Below are 22,268 nucleotides of genomic sequence, written 5' to 3'. Positions count from 1 at the left end.
ACAAGGTGGTTTTCCAAATTAACTTAGGTATAGATTTTAGTTGATGCTTTTGAGTATGGGCTGCAATTCAAATATCTTTTGAACAGTTGATTTGAAATAAATTTCTTAGCATGACAGAATACCTGTTCCTCCCAACAGGTGTGCAAGGTATTCCTTACCTTCACTTTCTTTGAAAATCTACAAACTTCAAAAAAATTTCACCCAATGATTATTTATTGACGTCATCTCTCTCCTACTCTTCTGAACTTTAATTGTGTCCTATCAGCCTTGACTCTTCAGCTGGATTTGGGAAATTAAAAAAGGCCAGTCCTGATTTAAAATATTGTGACAGAAACCACACCTGCCAAATGGAAACATATTAATTTTGTCATATGGGACACTGCTTGAATCATTTACTGGACACTACAAATTACTTCTTAAAAGAAAAAAAAGCAGAACTGAACAGCTAAAAAGATGGTTGCACATTTGCATTCTGAGAAGACAAGGGCTGACTGACAGACAGCTGAATAGAGAAACAATGGGAGTGCCCCCTGATCCAATTAGCAAGATTGGTTTTGCCAATTGGAGCAATCAAAAGGCATCAAAACTACTTTGACTTTCTAGGAGTCAAACACCGCACCCACTCCCCACCGAGTATGTCTTGAAAGACTCTAAAGTTCAAAGACCACTCTAGAAGTTGATGTTTCAGACGAAGAGATGGTCACATAACATATCTGAGGTTTTTTGAATTTTGCCTGAGAGTGTGAACAAAAGACTGCAGTTCTGAACCTCAAGGGGAAGACTTCTCTCTCTGTCTCTCTCTCTTCAGCAAAGTCCCAGGAAAATGACAGTGGCACCTTCTACGCTTCAGGACTACAGACAAAGCCTCTCTTCAGCCTTCGGGTACCAGAGAACCAATGTGCACGTGACCCCAGCAAGGACTCCAAGACCTTAACTTCAATTGAGGACATTATATCAAGGATATTAAGAACTGTATCTGTATTCCATTTATTACAAACTCTACTTCAAACCCCACTAACTCTTTTCCCCCCTCTGGATCTATTTGTGTGTGTGCCTTTCATATGCCTGCGAGCATGGATGAATCGCGTCCTGTAGTAATTTTAACTGGGTTAGAGTGATAAGGCTTGTTTAAAATCAAGAAAGCCTGTCTGATTGGCAATTACAATTAGAGTGCAGTGAGCAAGGGCTCACTGAGGTGGTAAGCTAAAATCTCTGTGTTTAAGAAGATAAACCCTGTTAAGGCCAAACCAGAGAAGGGGCGAGAGGGGAGCCTGAGACCCCTTCCTCACCTGGTCATAACAATATCGAATCTGATAGTGGGAATCTACCTATTTGACTTAGTTGTCAGATGCAACAAATCCAAGCAAGAATATTTTTACTTATTTATTTTGGCTGCATATATTTTTCTCCCCCATCCCATCCTATATTTTTAGGTTTCCATTCTGATGCCCATGGAGAGACTCTTGGGTACATTTGGGTGATAGCGATCAGTGAGTAGGCAGTTTCAATATTAATACGCTCCATTTGAAGTTCAATTGTGGAGGTCTGACAGGTGGGGAAGGACAAAGTTCTTGTAGCTTGTTGGCGGACAATGTTCAATGATAACTTTTTTCCAGAATGTTTCAACCTAACAGGTCATAGGGCAGACAAGCATCAGAACTAAGATTACAGGCCTCTGCCAATGCTCTATTCAATCCAGCTTTGAGGATATGCCTAAGAGACGAAAGTGGCTCTCCAATTTTCCAAAGTCTCCCTTGACAGTTAGGGGATCATATAACCGACAAGCTTGGAGTTCTCTAACCCATTTCTTATTGATGTAGCGTGGCTTTTTCTATTCTTTTCTGCTGTGGTGACCTTAATGTAGGTTTTCACAGCTTAAAAAAAATTTCCACTGAGAAACATGCTGTGTGAAGAACAATTCAGGGGCCTTCACCATACCCGTCGCTGACACATGAGACCTGAATTTCCTCTGTGCTGCAATGGTCGTGGATCCTTCCTGGGGCAGGGTTTTCACCCACCTAATAGCTAGGCCTCTGACCAAGTTGGAGGATGTAAATTTACCTTATTGCCTCTCTGTAACTGCGCTTTCAGACTCTAAGTGGCACCGATGCATTGCCCACCATGTGTGATCCAATGCAACAGTGCAGCTTGTACAGAACATATACCACCATCGGCACGCACACTTGATGTGCTGCAGCAATGGTTGTGGCCATTTTTGATTTGTTCATTCTGACATTCTCACCTGTCTGCTGTTACTTGAGACTGCTTCTCTCAAAATTGCACCGGAAGGCCTCCCTCATCTACCAATCAGCGAACTGAGCCTTCTATCAATGACTAAAACATGTGATGTTCACAACATGCCCAGCAATCAGCAAGGTGAGTCTTGTGTCAATTAATAAAACAATTAATAAAATGCAAAGTTCACAAAATTGCCGATTTCACAAAGGACCCAAGATTTTACAGAGGATCCGAGATTTCACGGTCTGTGACGCATTTTTCATAGCCATGAATTTGGTAGGGCCCTAGTTATAGATCTACTCCTAACTGGGATCCCGTATGGCCAGGCTCTATGCTGGTAGTACAGCATCCATGAATGTGCCTGTTTACATGTTCAGAAATATAATTTTTAGGTAAAATGTAAATATTTGACATGATTAGTTTATTAGAAAATAGAACTTTGAATTGGACTTCTCACTCCATGGAACCTGATTCTCATTACTGGCATAAGTACATATACCAAAGGCAATTATTCTTCATTTCTCATTAATAAAACCAAATTGTGTTGTCAGGATCATTGTACCATGTGATTGTAATGTGTTATTCCTGTGGAATGCAATCAGTCAGCATTGAATTATGTAGATTTTAATATTAGTTTCAATATCATGGAGTCTGCAGTCAAGGTCTGATTCATCCCTAATTTGCACTCGATGATAATGAGGGGAGACTTCAAATCATGCATTGTCTACAGGAAGAAGAATCAAAATAAATCTTTTCTTAAAACACACCTTATTTTCAGAATGAAATCAACTTTCTTCTTTTATTCAAAAGATTAGTAGCAGTAAAAGATTATTTTAAAAATAATTACAGCACCAGATCTTTTGATAAGGTACCTGCTTTAGCATTGAAGCCCCTCTCCCATTAAAATGCTTAGAGGTGGCTGCTCTACATAATGAGTACCGAGTTGCTTGCCAACAGTTACTGCACATCAAAATAAGCTATTCTGTGAAGAACTTTGATACTTTTTTGATGTGATAAGGCACTATATAATGAAGTTGTACAACAGCAGCGTCTCAGTCATCAGGTGCAGTCAAGTACAGCCCAGGTGCTTACCCACAGGGAAATAACACTGAAGGGAAGTATGCTGTTACTCTGGGCTCCCTTCTGCTGATCATCAAATAGCTGTTTCCAAAGAAGCATTAATGCACATTTTAAAATACAAACCAAAAAAATACTTCTCTTGAGGGGAAATTGGAAAAGTACTCCACATCATGAAATAATGTAATCTTGTAAACTTAAAAAATGCTATGAAACAAATACTTATATTTTTGTAGCACTTTATCAAATTGTCAGTCTCAAAACGTTTTATACCATTAATTACTTTTGGTGTGTTTTTATTAAGCAAACGTGAAAGCCATTTTACACTACTGTTACCATTTATAGACCAGTGCATGATATGCCCACCCTCAAATGCAACACAGATTCTGATGAATGGAATAATGAAGTCCTGCCGTAGACAGCAATGAGGTGAATGACCAGTTATTCCAGTTGTCTTAATTAAGGAGGAATGTTGGTCAAGTCAATAGGAGAAATCTCCACTTTTCCAAGAGTGATATGGGATCTTTAATGTCCACGCAAACAGACAGATGGTACCTCCCTTTAACGTTTCATCTAAAGGTCAGCACTTTCAACAGTTCAGCAATCCCTGATTATTGCAATGGAGTGCTGCTCTGAGTTGTACCCATGTGTGGGACTCAAACATTCAACCTTCTGATCCAAAAGAAAGAGTGCTATCAATTGAGTCAATGTGATCTGCTCCTTATATAATAGCACATTAAGACGACTGGAACAATAGAAAGCATGGAATGAGAACAGGGCATTCACTCATCAAGCCCATTCCTTCCAGAGACCATATGTAATGTCTGCTCTGTCATGAACTCCACCTAATTCAATTTAATTTGTTAAGGAAAGTACTGCAAACTTACTTCCTGCTCCACTAAAGAACTCCAGATTACTGGTCATAATATTACACCCATTTTGCAATCTTTCTGTTTATTGAAAGAGGAAGTAAAATAGGAGACTTCTTCATTCTGTCACCATTCAGCTTTATATAGTTAGAATTTTTCTGACAATTGAAACACGTCTTGTTTTGCTCAACTGCAGACAACCATAAAGGAACACCTTTGTGTAATTCTAAATAGCAAACAGGTGGTAAGTAGCCCTGTTGTTTTGATGCGATTTATGCAGTGGATGTAGTGACAATTCCCTTTTTAGCACAGTGCCCGCCAGCTATTTGCACACTTTGCTTCTTTAAAGGAGGATTTGGACAAATAGCAAAGTGCATGTGTGCCATAAGGCTGATTTTACAAATGTGAGCTTCCAGTGGAAAGCCCTGCCACCTGGGAGCACATATTGGGAAACTGTAGGTGTGCGCCCCATGATTTTCTGTCGCTTAAAATGCAGAGATAGAAAATTATGAACGATTTGTGTCCGATTTTGTGATAACGGCTTCTGGTCCGGCAAGCTCTATGCCCTGGCACTGAAAAGGTAAACCTATTCCTACAACATTTAATTAAAAACTGTCGCTATAAAGAAGTGGAATTTTCTGCTTTAAAAGGGTGGTATTGCTAAGTATATTCCAGGTACTGCTAACAAGTTGGCGTACAGAAGAGCGCAGAGTTATTTTTGGTGATGTGACTGTGTTACAGGTTGCATTATTTCTGCGGCAATGCAAACTTACCTCAGAGTCTAATGCTTTTGTTTTTTGAGCCTGTGCAAAAACAAAACTATTGTTTAAGTGTGGAAAGGCAGAGTAAATTCTTCTGTTCTTTTATTAAAAATTGATTGAATAAATTTTATATATCATCTCACTGGGTGAGCTGTATTTTCATCTGTTAGTGAAGCATTAATGCCCATTAATTTCACTGCATGTCTCAATAGCAATCTCTGGACATGAGGAATGAGGTTGTTGTTGCTAAATTATATGAGCAAAACAATGTACTAAAGAATTGCAAGGCACAGTACATGTGCCTGGGTCCATGAACAAATCATACGCTGTGTGCCATAGCCCTGGAATGGATTGGGACCATACTCAGTATTGTAAATACCTCATTTCTGAATGTTGCTCAGAGATAGAAGCCCATTATTCTATCCAGAAAGGTCGGATCTGATGTTTTTTTAAAATTCATTTGTGGGTTGTGGGCGTCGCTGGCTAGGCCAGCATTTATTGCTCATCCTTAATTGCCCTTGGGAACCGCTGCAGTCCATGTGGGATGAGGAAGGAAGTTCCAGGATTTTGACCCAGCGACAGTGAAGGAACGGCGATGTAGTTCCAAGTCAGGATGGTGTGTGGCTTGGAGTGGAACTTGCAGGTGGTGGTGTTCCCATGCATTTGCTGCCCTTGTCCTTCTAGGTGGTAGAGGTCACGGGTTTGGAAGGTGCTCTCTAAGGATCTAACAGATTGCTTTAAATATTGTTAACGCAATAATACTGTCGGTTCATTGTCATCATACTGGGGTGTTTTCTGCCAGGCAGATTTCCTGAAACAACCAAGATTAGCTTGATAATAACACTGCTGAGAGTCTGGCACATTGACTCTGGGATAAATGTGTGCTGTACCAAACACTGCAGGCTGATTAACACTGTATTGGCATAGTGCCAGTGCAACACTGTTCCTTGGGTGCTGTAAGCTGACCCCACATTATTGTATAAGACCAGCTGAGTAACAAAATTAAAATGTCCCTGGCATATATTGCATAATGCACTGAATACACCAGGGTTAAGACGTGGGTTATCTGGTGCCAGCAGCTCTTAAAGATGCTTCTTGTTGTCCTGCTAGAAGAGGGATGCTTCCCAGCAAATTAAGGTGTGCTATGTCGAATTGATGCAGAGCATGACTCAGTGCTCAATAATGCAGACAGTGTGAACTCAATATGCATGAATCCTATGGGCATTCAGTATCCATTATCTCATACAGTTGGTGCACTATAAGATTTTCTAGTTTTTTTTTGCTTTAGTATTTTCTTTGATTAAATCGAAATTGTTATAAAATGTCAATGCAGATGTATGGATGCAATTGTCGATATCTTTGTTTTAAACTCTGGAACAGGACTAATATATAATTATTAAATAGTGCTAGAAATGTCAGTTAGAGGGGTGAAGTGCTTCACCTGTGAGATGTGGGAGGTCCGTGACGCTTCCAGTGTTCCGGACGAGTACATCTGCAGGAAGTGTACCCAGTTGCAGCTCCTCACAGACCGCATGGATCGGTTGGAGCGGCAACTGGATGCACTTAGGAGCATGCAGGTGGCAGAAAGCATCATAGGCAGGAGTTTTAGAGAGTGGTTACACCCAAGGTGCAGGCAGATAGATGGGTGACCGCTAGAAGGGGCAGGCAGTCAGTGCAAGAATCCCCTGTGGCTATCCCCCTCTCTAACAAGTATACCGTTTTGGATACTGTTGGGGGGAATGGCCTATCAGGGGAAAACAGCAGCAGCCAGAGCAGTGGCACCACGACTGGCACTGCTGTTCAGCAGGGAGGGACAAAGCGCAGAAGAGCAATAGTTATAGGGGACTCTATAGTCAGGGGCACAGATAGGCGCTTCTGTGGACGTGAAAGAGACTCCAGGATGGTATGTTGCCTCCCTGGTGCCAGGGTCAAGGATGTCTCTGAACGGGCAGGGGGCATTCTGAAGGGGGAGGGTGAACAGCCAGAGGTTGTGGTACACATCGGTACCAACGACATAGGCAGGAAGAGTGACGAGGTCCTGCAGGGGGAGTTTAGGGAGTTAGGTAGAAAGTTAAAAGACAGGACCTCTAGGGTTGTAATCTCGGGATTACTCCCTGTGCTATGTACCAACGAGGCTAGAAATAGGAAGATAGTGCAGCTAAACACGTGTCTGAACAGCTGGTGCAGAAGGGAGGGTTTCAGATATCTGGACCATTGGGCTCTCTTCAGGGACAGATGGGACCTGTACAAGAAGGACGGGTTGCATCTAAACTGGAGGGGCACAAATATCCTGGCTGCGAGGTTTGCTAGCGTCACTCAGAAGGGTTTAAACTAGTGTGGCAGGGGGGTGGGAATCAGAGCAGTAGGACAGCAGGTGAAATAAATAAGGGGGAACTAGTAAATAAGGCCAGTAAGACTAAGAGGAAGAGCAGGCAGGGAGATGTTGCGGAGCACAGCGGGACTGGTGGTCTGAAGTGCATTTGTTTCAATGCAAGAAGTATAACAGGTAAGGCAGATGAACTTAGAGCTTGGATTAGTACTTGGAACTATGATGTTGTTGCTATTACAGAGACTTGGTTGAGGGAAGGACAGGATTGGCAGCTAAATATTCCAGGATTTAGAAGCTTCAGGCGGGATAGAGGGGGATATAAAAGGGGTGGGGGAGTTGCATTACTGGTTAAGGAGAATATCACAGCTGTACTGCGGGAGGACACCTCGGAGGGGTCATGCAGCGAGGCAATATGGGTGGAGCTCAGGAATAGGAAAGGTGCAGTCATGATGTTAGGGGTTTACTACAGGCCTCCCAACAGCCAGCGGGAGGTAGAGGAGCAGACATGTAGACAGATTTTGGAAAGATGTAAAGGTAACAGGGTTGTAGTGGTGGGTGATTTTAACTTCCCCTATATTGACTGGGACTCACTCAGTGCTAGGGGCTTGGATGGGGCAGAATTTGTGAGGAGCATCCAGGAGGGCTTCTTGAAACAATACGTAGATAGTCCAACTAGGGATGGGGCCGTACTGGACCTGGTATTGGGGAATGAGCCCGGCCAGGTGGTCGAAGTTTCAGTAGGGGTGCATTTCGGGAACAGTGACCATAATTCCATAAGTTTTAAGGTACTTGTGGATAAGGATAAGATAAGGGCGGCACAGTGGCGCAGTGGTTAGCACCGCAGCCTCACAGCTCCAGCGACCCGGGTTCAATTCCGGGTACTGCCTGTGTGGAGTTTGCAAGTTCTCCCTGTGTCTGCGTGGGTTTCCTCCGGGTGCTCCGGTTTCCTCCCACAAGCCAAAGACTTGCAGGTTGATAGGTAAATTGGCCATTAGAAATTGCCCCTAGTATAGGTAGGTGGTAGGGAAAATATAGGGACAGGTGGGGATGTGGTAGGAATATGGGATTAGTGTAGGATTAGTATAAGTGGGTGGTTGATGGTCGGCACAGACTCGGTGGGCCGAAGGGCCTGTTTCAGTGCTGTATCTCTAAACTAAACTAGTCCTCGGGTGTAGGTGCTAAATTGGGGGAAGGCTAATTATAACAATATTAGGCAGGAACTGAAGAATTTAGATTGGGGGCGGCTATTTCAGGGTAAATCAACATGTGACATGTGGGATTCTTTCAAACGTCAGTTGATTAGAATCCAGGACAAGCATGTTCCTGTGAGGAAGAAGGATAGGTTTGGCAAGTTTCGGGAACCTTGGATAACGCGGGATATTGTGAGCCTCGTCAAAAAGATAAAGGAAGCATTCGTAAGGGTTGGAAGGCTAGGAGCAGACAAATCCCTTGAGGAATATAAAGACATTAGGAAGGAACTTGAGTCAGGAGGGCTAAAAGGGGTTATGAGAAGTCATTGGCAAACAGGATTAAGGAAAATCCCAAGGCTTTTTATACGTATATAAAGAGCAAGAAGGTAACCAGGGAAAGGGTTAGCCCACTCAAGGACAGAGAAGGGAATCTATGTGTGGAACCAGAGGAAATGGGTGAGGTACTAAATGAGTACTTTGCATCAGTATTCACCAAGGAGAAGGACTTGGTGGATGATGAGCCTAGGGAAGGGAGTGTAGATAGTCTCAGTCATCTCATTATCAAAAAGGAGGAGGTGTTGGGTGTCTTGCAAAGCATTAAGGTAGATAAGTCCCCAGGGCCTGATGGGATCTACCCCAGAATACTGAGGGAGGCAAGGGATAAAATTGCGGGGGCCTTGACAGAAATCTTTGCATCCTCATTGGCTACAGGTGAGGTCCCAGAGGACTGGAGAATAGCCAATGTTGTTCCTTTGTTTAAGAAGGGTAACAAGGATAATCCAGGAAATTATAGGCCGATGAGCCTTACGTCAGTGGTAGGGAAATTATTAGAGAGGATTCTTCAGGACAGGATTTACTCCCATTTGGAAACAAATGGACTTATTATCAAGAGGCAGCATGGTTTTGTGAAGGGGAGGTCGTGTCTCACTAATTTGATTGAGTTGTTTGAGGAAGTGACGAAGATGATTGATGAAGGAAGGGCAGTAGATGTTATCTATATGGACTTCAGTAAAGCCTTTGACAAGGTCCCTCATGGCAGACTGGTACAAAAGGTGAAGTCACACGGGATCAGAGGGGAGCTGGCAAGATGGATACAGAACTGGCTTGGCCATAGAAGACAGAAGGTAGCAGTGGAAGGGTGCTTTTCTGAATGGAGGGATGTGACTAGTGGTGTTCCGCAGGGATCAGTGCTGGGACCTTTGCTGTTTGTAGTATATATAAATGATTTGGAGGAAATGTAGCTGGTCTGATTAGTAAGTTTGCGGATGACACAAAGGTTGGTGGAGTTGCGGACAGTGATAAGGATTGTCAGAGGATACAGCAGGATATAGATCGGTTGGAGACTTGGGCGGAGAAATGGCAGATGGAGTTTAGTCCGGACAAATGTGAGGTAATGCATTTTGGAAGGTCTAATGCAGGTGGGAAGTATACAGTAAATGGCAGAACCCTTAGGAGTATTGACAGGCAGAGAGATCTGGGCGTTCAGGTCCACAGGTCACTGAAAGTGGCAACACAGGTGGATAAGGTAGTCAAGAAGGCATACGGCATGCTTGCCTTCATCGGTCGGGGCAAAGAGTATAAAAATTGGCAAGTCATGCTGCAGCTGCACAGAACTTTAGTTAGGCCACACTTAGAATATTGTGTGCAATTCTGGTCGCCACACTACCAGAAGGACGTGGAGGCTTTGGAGAGGGTACAGAGGAGGTTTACCAGGATGTTGCCTGGTCTGGAGGGCATTAGCTATGAGGAGAGTTTTCCCCGTGGACTTTGGGATCCTGCCGTCAGGGTCAAATGGAGTCAGATGCCAGGCTAATTTTCCCCCAATTGGCCAATTAATAGCCAGAGGGTGGGCTCACCATCTAATTAAGGACAGCAGGTGGACTTTCGAAGCTGGAGGTCTAATAGCAGGCCCTCCAGCACTGAAGAAGCAGCAGGTTGGCTTTTCAGCGAAGTGAGAGAGGCACCCCAAGATACAGGTGCCCTCTCTCCAACATTTTAAACTTTAAAATAAAAATTACTTTTCGCAGCCACGTCATCAATTTGGCGGGGGACACCTCTACACAGCGGCCTGCGGCTGCAGCTGAAGCCAGGCAGGCGGGGAGAACCGCAAAGCCTACCTGGAGCATAGGCGCCACCCCCCCCTCCTCCCCGGTCTGCCGCCGGGAGGCCGCCTCCAACCAGCTACACTGTGGCCTTAATAGGTCTTTAACAAACTGAAATGGCTACCTGCTGCTTGCGGGTGGGTAGACCTGCCGTCTCGCCGCTCCCCACCCTCCATCCTACCTCCGGGAAAATGGCCTGGGGGTGGATGGCACTGGGAAACTGGCACGCCGGCTGGCGGCGTGAATTTTCATTCTTGCCCGTCTCCATGCTCACTCCATACAGGGCCTAAAATATCAGCCCAATGTGTGCAGTGGGAGGGTCGGGTGGGTGGACAGAATACCCAATACAGACAAAACCCTACCCAACAATTTTTGATGAAAAGGTAGGAAAAATTGTATCCAAATACTACTTCCTGTACACAGACCATTGGGAACAAAATAACCCCCCATGTCAAGCATGTAACACTTCTAAGCGTGTACAACAGAATCAGGTGTCGTAACATCTGGCCCATCAATATCATGTAAACAAAATATACTATTTATTTGTAGAACAATGCAACACTCTGATATGTATTGGGCTAAATCTTGTTGGAGTGGGGCATCTTGTGGCGTGCCCCACTAGTTAGACGTCTACCTGCACCCTTCAGCTCAAAAATGTTTGCACCGTTACTTGGTGGAAGTGTGAGCTGATAATGGCGAGGGCAATGGGGTATATTGGACTTTAGTGAATGGACTTTAGTCAACAGGGTATCTTCTTAATCAGGTGATTTAAGATTTGAGTAAGAAACAGAGGGACAACAGAGAAGGAAGATACAAAAAAAGAAATAAAGAGAGGGAAAGAAAGATTGGATTAAGGTGGAGAGAAAAAAGATATACAAAAGGAAACCATTTTAATTTTAAAAAATTATAAATAAGAATTTACTGCATGGAGACTCAACAGTTTAAATTGTTCTCTTTCTGGACTTAAAGAGGTTGGCTGGCTGGCATAGCATTAACAATGATCACAGTGTTAAAAAGGATACTTAGCTGTTAGTCATGACCCTTCACTTCTGTGACAAGTTTAATAGGTAAATAAAGTACATATCCAGCAAGTTCTTATAAAAAAAAGGGAGGCTAAGGGCAAGAATCTGTTTGTGTGAAGCATGTAGTGGAGCAGCATAAATTAACCAATAAATTCTGGAGATTCGCAATTCACAGCGTATCTTTAATCCCCTGAATTTGCTGTCTTTTTTGTGCATTAACAACAATATGCACCATTAATACTGCATTATTTTTCCAGCAAGATTTGGCATAATATCTTTAGAAAAGTTCCCAACAATATAATTCATTGGTTGTTCTGTCTTTTGATAGGCGGAGAACTGTGAATGTGTCTTACTGATGGCCTTGTACACTGGAATATGTTTGGTTGTGCTTTATGCTCTGACGGCCACCGCAGCAGCACAAGCTGATATGAAAGACCGGTAGGTTTGGCACATTATGGTCTGCTGCAGGTGCTACAATAAACCTAGTATCTAAAAATATTACTGCATTTTCTGTTCCTGTTTCTCATCTCCATTCTGGTGCAAAGTTTCACAGATTTCATTCCACCACTATTACTAGGCTTTTCCAATGTGCTATAATTGTTCCTGTGTTTTCTCTGAATTCCATTGGTACATCTCCTCTTTAAACATACAAACAAGGATATGCCAAGTATGCAAAAAATTAACCATTTAGCATATCCAAATCAATGGCCCAGATTTTGCAGTCAGTGGAGAAGTGATAGTGTTTGCCACTGACTCAAAGAAAGCTTCCCACAAAGTTCTAGTGAACTCTGTGGCTTTCACCTATTCCAACGTTAAGTTTATTCTGGCACCAACTTTCCGGCACCCAGCATCATTGATGTCATCAAGCAGACTAAGCAGCCAATCACATTGAAGAATTCTCATAGACAGCAAACCAAGAAGTAAAAAGCACTTTTAAATTATTTTACAAAGAGTGAAAAAAAGATTGGGACATACAAAAGAGATTAAGGTAGAAACTGAAATATCATAAACAAACCATAAAAGATTGATATTTATTATATTATAAACATATGGAATTTTGTATCATAATGGAGAAATTTGACATTCCATAAATATAAAATTAGTTTTTTTGGGGTAAGAGAGGTTGTTCAGCAGTAATTATGAACTTAGTACACCGTTAAAAAATGTAGGTACGCATTACTCAACAAGAGTAACTTTTTCAAGGGTTTTTATAGTGAGACCAATGGCGTAAAAGTGGAAGTTCAAGTGATTTCAAATGATTTCCATCTGTGGGGACTACAACCAGCACCCTATGGAGGAACAGGCAATCACTGAGAGCAACTTCTGGATTTCCACGTTTAACTGCCCATGTGTGGACACTAGGCGTTGTTGTTAGTTTCACAGTTGTAATGATGGCAATCATTGACAGATGCCAGGAAAAGTTAGATATATATTCTTAGGTTCTAATCAAATAAAAAAATGAAATAGTAATTAAATTTTTGTTGGCTATTTTATTTTTTCCCTTGGATGTTCTCACCTACACAACTTTATTGACTAGGACATAAGAACATAAGATATAGGAGCAGGAGTATGCCATACAGCCCCTCGAGCCTGCTCTGCCATTCAATAAGATCATAATTGAATTTCTACATCAACTACACTTTCCTGTCCGATCCCCATATTCCTCAGTTCCCTTAGTGCTCAAAAATCTATCAATCTCAGGCTTGAATATACTCAGTGACTAAGTATCCATAGCCCTCTAGGCTAGAGAATTCCAAAGATTCACATCTGAGTGAAAAAAATTCTCATCTCAATCCTAAATGGCTTAAATGAAGAAAGAAAGTGAACTAGAGATTAACTAGATACTAAATGTTCAAACCCCTATTCTAACTCCCTAGTTCTAGACTCTCCAGTGAGGGGAATCTACCGACTACCCTCTAAGAATTTTATTCCCTCTCATTCTTCTAAACTCTAGGGAATATAGGCCTATTCTATTCAATCTTTCCTCATAAGACAGCCCTCTCATCCCAGGAATCAATCTAGTGAACCTTCATTGCACTTCCTCTACGGCAAGGTAAAGAGGCCAATACTATGCACAGTATTCCAAGTATGGTCTCATCAAAGCCCTATATAATTGCAGCAAAACTTCTTTACTGTTGTACTGCAACCATCACCCTGCACCCCCCAGCCTTGTAATAAAGGCTAACATACCATTAGCTTTCCTACCTGCATTAACTTTGTGATTTTTGTGTGAGAAAACCCAAATCCCTCTGAATCCCAACATTTACTGCTCTCTCACCTTTTAAAGAATATTCTGCTTTTCCATTCTTCCTACCAAAGTGAATAACTTCACATTTCCCATATTATACTCCAACTTCCACCTTCTTATGCACTTACTTAATCTGTCTATATCCCTTTGCAACATCCTTACGTCCTTGTCACAGTTTACTTCCCCATCTAGCTCTGTATTATCAGCAACCTTCAATATATTACACCCGGTTCCCTTTTCTAAGTTGGAGGCCAGCCTGGGGACCTGTGTCTTATATCTCTGCCAATACTAGTTCATAACTGACTGCAATTAGCTGTGGAACTGCAGTCCAACTTAGGCTGCTCTTCCTCACCTATTTTCGTTCAGTGCTTTCCAGAACTCACTGTTCTGGCAGTCAGGGATATAATTCACATCCTTGACCTCAGCATACTTTAAAAAAAATCTTTTATGGGATGTGAGCATCGCTGGCAAAGTCGGCATTTATTACCCATCCCTAATTCCCCTCAAGAAGGTGGTGGTGAAGCGCCTTCTTGAACCGCTGCAGTCCTAGTGGTGTAGATACACCCACAGTGCTATTAGGGAGGGAGTTCCAGGTTTTAGACCCAGCGACAGTGAAGGAATGGCGATATAGTTCCAAATTAGGATGGTATGTGGCTTGGAGGGGAACTTGCAGGTTGTCATGTTCCCATGCGTCTGCTGCCCTTGGCCTTCTAGGTGGGTTTGGAAGGTGCTTTTGAAGGAGGCTTGGCGAGATGCTGCCGTGCATCTTGTTTATGGTACACACTGCTGTTACTGTGCACCAGCGGTGGAGAGAGCCCCTAGAAAAACTATGTTATTCGTCATTTTCAGCCATTCTTCAGTCTGCAGTCAGAATTACAATCTGAAAACCTCTTCAGAAATTCAGCATACTCAGAAACTTTTGTCTTTGAAAAAACATTCAGCTTTGTTGGTTCTCATTTTATGACCTTTCTTTCAAAGCTGCCACTGGAAGTGTTTGACATTTGCTCAACTGTGGCCAGGATCATTCTGCATGGTAAGAATTTTGCAAATAATGTTACATTCACAGGTTTTTGTAAAGCAAATTACAGGACTCCTGGGATACTGTTTATTAGAATAATACCCATCGTTTTTCCATTGCCTTGTATCAAGTCCAAAACTAGACAGAGACTATGTTAAAAGGAGCAGGATCATGGGACAAATTCTGCAGTTTGCTTTGCTCTTAAAACCAATGCTTCAATTTCACGAAACACAAAATTAAATTTTTTTTAGAGAAACCCCTTGTCCATGAGATTCACCTCCTGCTCCCTTGACCCTATTCCCATTAAACTGCTGACCACTCAACTTCCTTTCCTTATCCCTATCTTAGCTGATATTGTTAATGGTTCTCTCTCTTTTCAGGTACTATCCTTCGCTCCTTTAAATCTGCCGTTATCACCCCTCTCCTCAAACCATCCCTTGACACCACCGACCTTGCAAACTACTGCCCCAACTCCAACCTCTCTTTCCTCTCCAAAGTCTTTGAACGCGCTGTCAACTCCCAAATCCATGCTCATCTTTCCAGCAATTTATGTTTGAATCCCTCCTATCAGGTTTCCGCCCCACCACAGTTACGAAATGTTTATTACCAACGTCACAAATGACATCCTAAGTGACAGTAGTTTAGTTTTGTTTAGAGATACAGCACTGAAACAGGCCCTTCGGCCCACCGAGTCTGTGCCGACCATCAACCACCCATTTATACTAATCCAACACTAATTCCATATTCCTACCACATCCCCACCTGTCCCTATATTTCCCTACCACCTACCTATACTAGGGGCAATTTATAACAGCCAATTCACCTATCAACCTGCAAGTCTTTGGCCTTTGGCATGTGGGAGGAAATCGGAGCATCCGGAGGAAACCCACGCAGACACAGGGAGAACTTGCAAACTCCACACAGACAGTACCCAGAATTGAACCCGGGTCGCTGGAGCTGTGAGGCGGCGGTGCTAACCACTGCGCCACTGTGCCGCCCATAAAGGTAGCAAAGGTAAGCTATCTCTCCTCATCCTTCTTGACCTATCTGCAGCTGTTGACATGGTTGACTAACCATCCTCCTCCAACAGCTCTCCATAATCATTCAACTATGTGGGACTGCACTTGCCTGATTCCATTCTTATCTATCTAATCGTAGCTAGAGTACCACTTACAATGATTTCTCTTCCTGCTCTCACACCATTACCTCTGGTGTCCCCCAAGGATCTATCCTTGGTCTCCTTCTATTTCTCATCTACATGCTGCCCCACTTCAAAATCATCTGAAAACAAAGCATTAGTTTTCACACGTACCGGTACACTGATCCAGATCGACCTCACAACCACCTCTCTCTCATCTTCTCCACTGTTGCTAAATTATCAGACTGCTTGTCCAAAATTCAGTAAAAGCATAAATTTCCTTCAGTTAAATATTGGGAACACCAAAGCCACTGTTTTCACTTCCCACTACCGTTCCCTAGCTACTGACACCATCCCTCTCCCTCAACTATCTGAGGCTGAACTAGACTGTTTATAAGCTCAGTATCATATTTGACCCATGATGAGCTTCCAACCACATCACTAAGACTGCCTATTTCCACTTCCGTAACATCGTCCGACTCCACCTCTGTCTCAACTCAGCTGCTGCTGAAACCCTCATCCAAGCCTTTGTTACTTTTAGATTTGAGTATTCCAACACACTCTTGACCAGTCTCTCACATTCTACCCTTTGTAAACCTGAGGTCATCGAAAACTCTGCTGCCCGTATCCTAACTCTCACAAGTCCCATTCACCTATTATCCTTATGCTAGCTAACTACACTAACTAACACACCTCAATTTTAAAATTCTCATCCTTGTTTTTAAATCCTTCCAAGGCCTTGCCCCTTACTATCCCTGTAATCTCTTCCAGCCCCACAAGCCTTCAAGATCTCTGCACTCATCTGCAATTTTAACTGTTCCACCATTGGTGGCCATGTTCTCAGCTGCCTCGGCCATAAGCTCTGGTATTCCCTCCCTAAACTTCTCTGCTGCTTCCTTTAAGACACTCCTTAAAACCTACTTCTTTGACCAAGCTTTTGGTCCATCTGCCCTAATATCACCTTATGTGGCTCATTGGCAAATCTTGCTTTATAATGCTCCTGTGAAGTGCTTCGGGGTCTTTTATTACCTTAAAGGAACTATATAAATATAAGTTGTCGTTTACTAACAGACGTTTAGTATTTCATTTATATTTCAGAAATTTCCAAGCCACTCAAAAACCAGACCAAAACTAATGCAGATGGCATGAATGGAGTTAGGCTAGTTTATGTCTTTCTCGGTGATGGGCCACCTAACTTTTGCAAGCCACTCCGACGAGTAGGTTAAATGAGAACTATGGACCTCACTCAGGTGTAACAGGCATGGTTTAATGTCCCACAACCCTGGGACCCTGATCAGTGGCCAACCCTGGGACTCTGATCAGTGACATCCTGCTTTGGAATTAATGGCTCAGCAGCTACTCTATCAGAATTTTGAACAATACCTTTTTGCCACTACCTTGAGGTATTGGGCGAGTATGCTAACTCTTTTCCCAAAATAGCTTATTATGTTGGGCGCTGGGTAGACAGCAAGTTCCACTGCAGCCGATAGAACTGAAATTAAAAACAATCTATAATAAAAACATTTACCAAAATGGCAGCAGTTATAGTCAATCTCTGATTGCATTGTCAATGGATAGTCTGCAGACTGGAGCATGGTTGTAAACTGTCTTCCCTTCTCAGTCCACTGATCAGGTACTGCCTTTAAGGAAGTGGTCTATATAGGTCCTCATGTCAATTAAAGGCTAATTAACGTTCACCTACATAAACCTGTGCTTGTCCAGAGCTCTGTTACCCCTATCTTAACTCTTCCAAATCTCATTCAACAATCACCCCTGTGCTTGCTGACCTTCAGTGGATCTCTGTCTGAAACGCCTCACTTTTAAACACCTCATCCTTGTTTTCAACTCCCTCCATGGCCTTGCCCCTCTCTATATCTGTATCTTCCTACAGCCATAGAAGCTTTCGCTATCTCTGCGCTCCTCCAATTCAAGCCTGTTATATGTCCCTAATTTTAATCGTGGCACCATTGACCACTGTGCTTTCAGCTGTCTTGGCCTAAACCTCTCTGCCTTTCTCTTCTCTTTTAAGATGCTCCTTAAAACCTACTTCTTGGATCAAGCTTTTGGTCATTTGGTCATATCTCCTTTTGTGGGTCGGTGTCATAAATGTTTTATTGGTATCACTCTCGTTAAGCATCTTGGGATGTTACCTCAAGCTCAGTAAGATGAGAAATAATGGGTTTCTTTCTCGTATAGTTTTTGTTGGTGTTTTACAAAGTATGACATCTATAGTGTGGAAATGCCCTCAAAACTTTTATATAAATTAAGGGTCAGATGTTGGCCATACTACAAACATTAGAAAAGGCGGAGATGAGGAATGGCCATCCGTCCCACTTGAACTCATCTATTGGTCATTAATTTTTCTTGAGTGCAGAAAACACTTCCTCTGGCTGGTTGGAAGCAATAGGAACAATGTCTTCTCAGAAAACAAAAAGTTAATAGTCATCATCTTCAAAATTGTAATGTATAACCTGTTCAGTTGGATAGAAATGTGTCCAAGACATATGTAATCAAGACTCTCCTCCTCAATTGGATCTATGTGTGATAGACAACCACTATGATGCAACACCTTCATGTAGCAATGCGTGCTATCACATCTGGCTCTACCAACTCAGCTTCTCCTGTGGTCCTCAGTGGTAGCTCCCTACCATCGTCCCTCAGAAATGGTTCTAAACCTACTTCAGTTTCAGAGGTGAAAGGACAGTACTCTGTATTACACTGCAGCAAAACACTCTTACTAGAAGCTCTAAAAATAATCTACAGCCTAATTCAGCTGACAGAGGATACCAGCTGAGTAGCTATGTAGTAGAAATATAAATACAATAAAAAACTGAACAACAATTATTTCCATTTCTTTAGACTTTTTCAAATATTCGCTGTGAGATTCCAAAGCATGTGGATAGCTGGACCATACATGGACTCTGGTAATTAAAAAGAACTATTAACTATATGTTTACTACTTTTATTTGTCTGAAGTTCTATTATATCTGCAGAACTTAGTGGTTTAATTTGTCATGGGCATATTACAAAACTGGTTGAGGATATTTTCATACAACTCATTATAAAAAAAGCCGTATGTGCTTACTTCGCCGCAAAATGGAAATCAGCTTATATCTGATGGTTTGGATGGCTAGAGCACTATTCCAGTGGTATTTTATAATAAAGCTGGGAATAACAGTATAATTAGCATCACGTAGTAACCAATTTCCATTACTTGCAACAAAAATGTGGAAAGGCACAAGATTAAAGCACAACTATGCCCAACAAACCTGAGGAAACTAACAAATTCTTTACAAAAGTTAGTACATTCAATTAGCTTCAACTCAGAAAATCGAGCACAGGAAGCCAATCTGAAACCTCCATCTGTCATATGAACATACAGACATGACAGACAGAAAAAGACCCACTGGCGCATCTCACCTGCTCCACACAGTTATGATGCTCCATGCATCACGCTACAAACTCTACACACCCTGAGCCACTTAATCCCCTAGGAGAGATAGTAAATTAGTGAAAATCTAAGACAAAATTTGGGAACCAAATCTGAGTGATAGAAACAAGTCCAGGAGATTACATAACTCTAATGTATATTACAGGTATACGAGGAGATCTCTGCACCAACTAGAAACAAGTCCAGCTTTCTCTTGAAGAAATACAGTGAATTAACATTCACTATATGTGCAGGCTTCCTATTGTACAGGCCCACTTTCTGTGCGAAAATAAAAACTGGCCAACATCCATCTTAGCTCTTCTTTTGTGTAACTTGTAAATACAACCCTTGGCCCTCTCTAACCTACCCAGTTGGAATGACTGGTTCACATGAATACACATAATCTTTTCATTATTATACAACCCTTTGGTAATCACCCCAGATTTACTAAAGCATACAGACCCAGCTCTTTGAGCCTCTCATCCATGTAGTGATTTCTGTAGTCAAAATTCTAGTTCCGTGCATATAGCAATGACCTGCACTTAATTATTTCAAATAAACCATTATTTTGGTAATGCATACACAGTGTATATATATATATATAGATTATTTTTGGAAAGAATAAGCTTTGAACATTAAGAGTAACTTTATTATATTCTGTAGAAAGTACTTGCATATAGGCAAAGACAAGTGTGTAAGCTATATAGACCAGAGCAAGACCCCATTGGGGAGGTCCCTTTGCCTGCCTATCTCTCTTCTTTGGTCTTATCTGTGTCTGGAGAGGGGGCGTGTGCTGCCTATTGGTACATTTGATGCCTTCCACAACTGCTAGGCAGCACAGGGTACAGAATGTCTTGTCGACATCAATAATAAAATCCTAATTTATTTGGGAAGGTATCCTGATGTTTTTGGCGACACTTGATGCTTATGTTGGTATCTTTCTAGTTTGATTGGACCATCCCATAGTAGTGGCGCCCTAAAAACATCACTTGTTGTAACGATTTTTGTTTGGTGACCCTGGGGCAACCTTTACTGGTCCATCAAAAAAGGTCCAGTTCCAAGTTCCAATCTGATTTAGCTAGAATAACAATTGGTTTACTACAAATGGTCCCAAGCTATGGAGATGAACATTCAGCTATGCTTCCCACCTTACTGTCCAGCAGCTGCTACTGCGAAGTATATGCTTGTGGATACTGGGTGAGGACTGGATCGGGCCCTCAATAATTTGGGTTGAATAGTCTGCCAAAACTTGCTATGTAATTTCATCCCCAAAGAATGGCCACAAGGGCAAGGTATCAGAGGACTGCTAGCATCTGTGGAACCTTAACCCCATAAGAGTTAGGACATTCTGACTTTGGGTAGGAAAAAATGAAACAAATAGAAAATGTTTGGATTAGAAAAATTTCTGTAGTTTTTGTAACAGTCATGTAATGAGAATTTACATGTTTATTTGGATAGAATCAGTTGGTTAGCAATTAGTTGGTTTCGATCGATCTGGTTGGATTTGTTTGGAATGGCCAAATTGAGCGGGCTATATTCGAATTTGTTTCAATGTACTGGGAAAATTGAATGGATCAAATCTAATTGAATGAGTTAGCTAGATTAATTGGGTTGAACTGGCCCCAACCTAAATAATGGCATTTGTATTTAATTTCAGGCCAGATGGGAAACGGTTCTGCAATGCCACATGGAAGTTAACTCAAGACGACATTGGTGTAAGGAAAAATAGTCAAATAAAGCACTTAGACTGGGATTTATCCAGGTGATGTCTGGAAAAAGCGATGCCGAGAATCCTGCATCGCCTCTTCTGTGGGAAGCCCGCCGAATCAGGTGCCAATTAGGCACTTAACCTGGACTGAGACAGGCCTTCCACGGGATAAAGGACCCTGGCGGTGGAACTCCCGCCCTTGGAGAGCTGCGGGTCAATCAGAGGCTGGCAGCTCTCTACATAAGCAGCGCCACCGCGGAGGCTGTGGCTGCTGCCAGTGGAGCACCCACCCGAGGCTCAGGAGTGGTGCTGGACCCAGGCCACAGGTAGGTCAGGGTGGGAGGGGTCTCGCAGGGTGGGGGTCGCAGAGGAGGGGGTATAGGGGAGTCGGCAGTAAGGGCGGGGGTGGGGCCTCTCAGCGGGCTCCTCCCTTCCTGATGCTGGGTCCCTTGTTCAGGCACTAAATGCCTTTTAACGAGGGATTTCCCCCACCACCACCGCAGCTGGCAAGCAGCCCGCACGGTTTCTCGTGCCGTGCTTCCCGTATGGTGACAGGGCCACCTGCCGCTTGGATCATTGCGGCGGCGGGATGAGGCCCTTAATTGGGCATTAGCTGTCTGGTTAAGGGCCTCAATTGGCAGCGAGGCCTTTCACAGGCCTTCCCAATTCGGACTTAATTTCGGTGGAGGTGGGATGGTGACAGGGTCCCCTCTGCCACCATCCCACGTGATTCCATGCTCTCCCCGCTTCCAAACCCGCCACGGGGGAGAGCATAAAATTCCCCCTTAGTAATGTTCTTCAAGGTGAAGGGGAAAAAAACGGCATGGAGGGGGAAAATGGGACAGCATGGGGGCGGGGGGTGGTAACAGGATGGCATGATGGAGAGGGGAAAACATGGGGGGAGGATGCATGGGAGGTATGGAATACAGGATGGCACGGCATGGGAGAGATGGGGAATGGGGGATGGGGATGGCATAGGGTGGGATGGGGGATGAGATTGGGTGATGTGAGAGGGATGAAAGGAATGGGATGGGTATGGCATGAAAGGGATGGCATGGGAAGTTTGGAATGGCATGAGATGGGGATTTAAAGAAATACTATTGCATTCAGATACTAATTTCACCGCAAATGTTTTGTG

At 42.9% G+C, this 22,268-nt stretch overlaps 1 protein-coding gene across 2 annotated transcripts in view; it reads left to right on the top strand.

Annotated features, from left to right (window-relative positions):
- Window positions 1-4,285: 4,285 nt before the first annotated feature.
- The window catches only part of rnaset2l (ribonuclease T2, like), a 52,443-nt gene continuing 34,460 nt past the window's right edge, over window positions 4,286-22,268 (top strand). For both annotated transcript variants that reach the window (XM_068019163.1, XM_068019162.1), the window contains exons 1-5: window positions 4,286-4,428; window positions 11,917-12,026; window positions 14,815-14,869; window positions 18,852-18,916; window positions 21,080-21,137. In XM_068019163.1, the coding sequence (XP_067875264.1) occupies window positions 11,944-12,026; window positions 14,815-14,869; window positions 18,852-18,916; window positions 21,080-21,137 (261 nt within the window). In that variant the 5' untranslated portion in view covers window positions 4,286-4,428; window positions 11,917-11,943. The remainder of the gene's footprint in view (window positions 4,429-11,916; window positions 12,027-14,814; window positions 14,870-18,851; window positions 18,917-21,079; window positions 21,138-22,268) is intronic.

Source organism: Heterodontus francisci, chromosome 40 (genome assembly GCF_036365525.1).
Source record: "Heterodontus francisci isolate sHetFra1 chromosome 40, sHetFra1.hap1, whole genome shotgun sequence".
Classification (NCBI taxonomy): Eukaryota; Metazoa; Chordata; class Chondrichthyes; order Heterodontiformes; family Heterodontidae; genus Heterodontus; species Heterodontus francisci.
The sequence above is the reverse complement of the archived record's forward strand: the minus strand, read 5'-3'. Positions and strand labels throughout refer to the sequence as shown.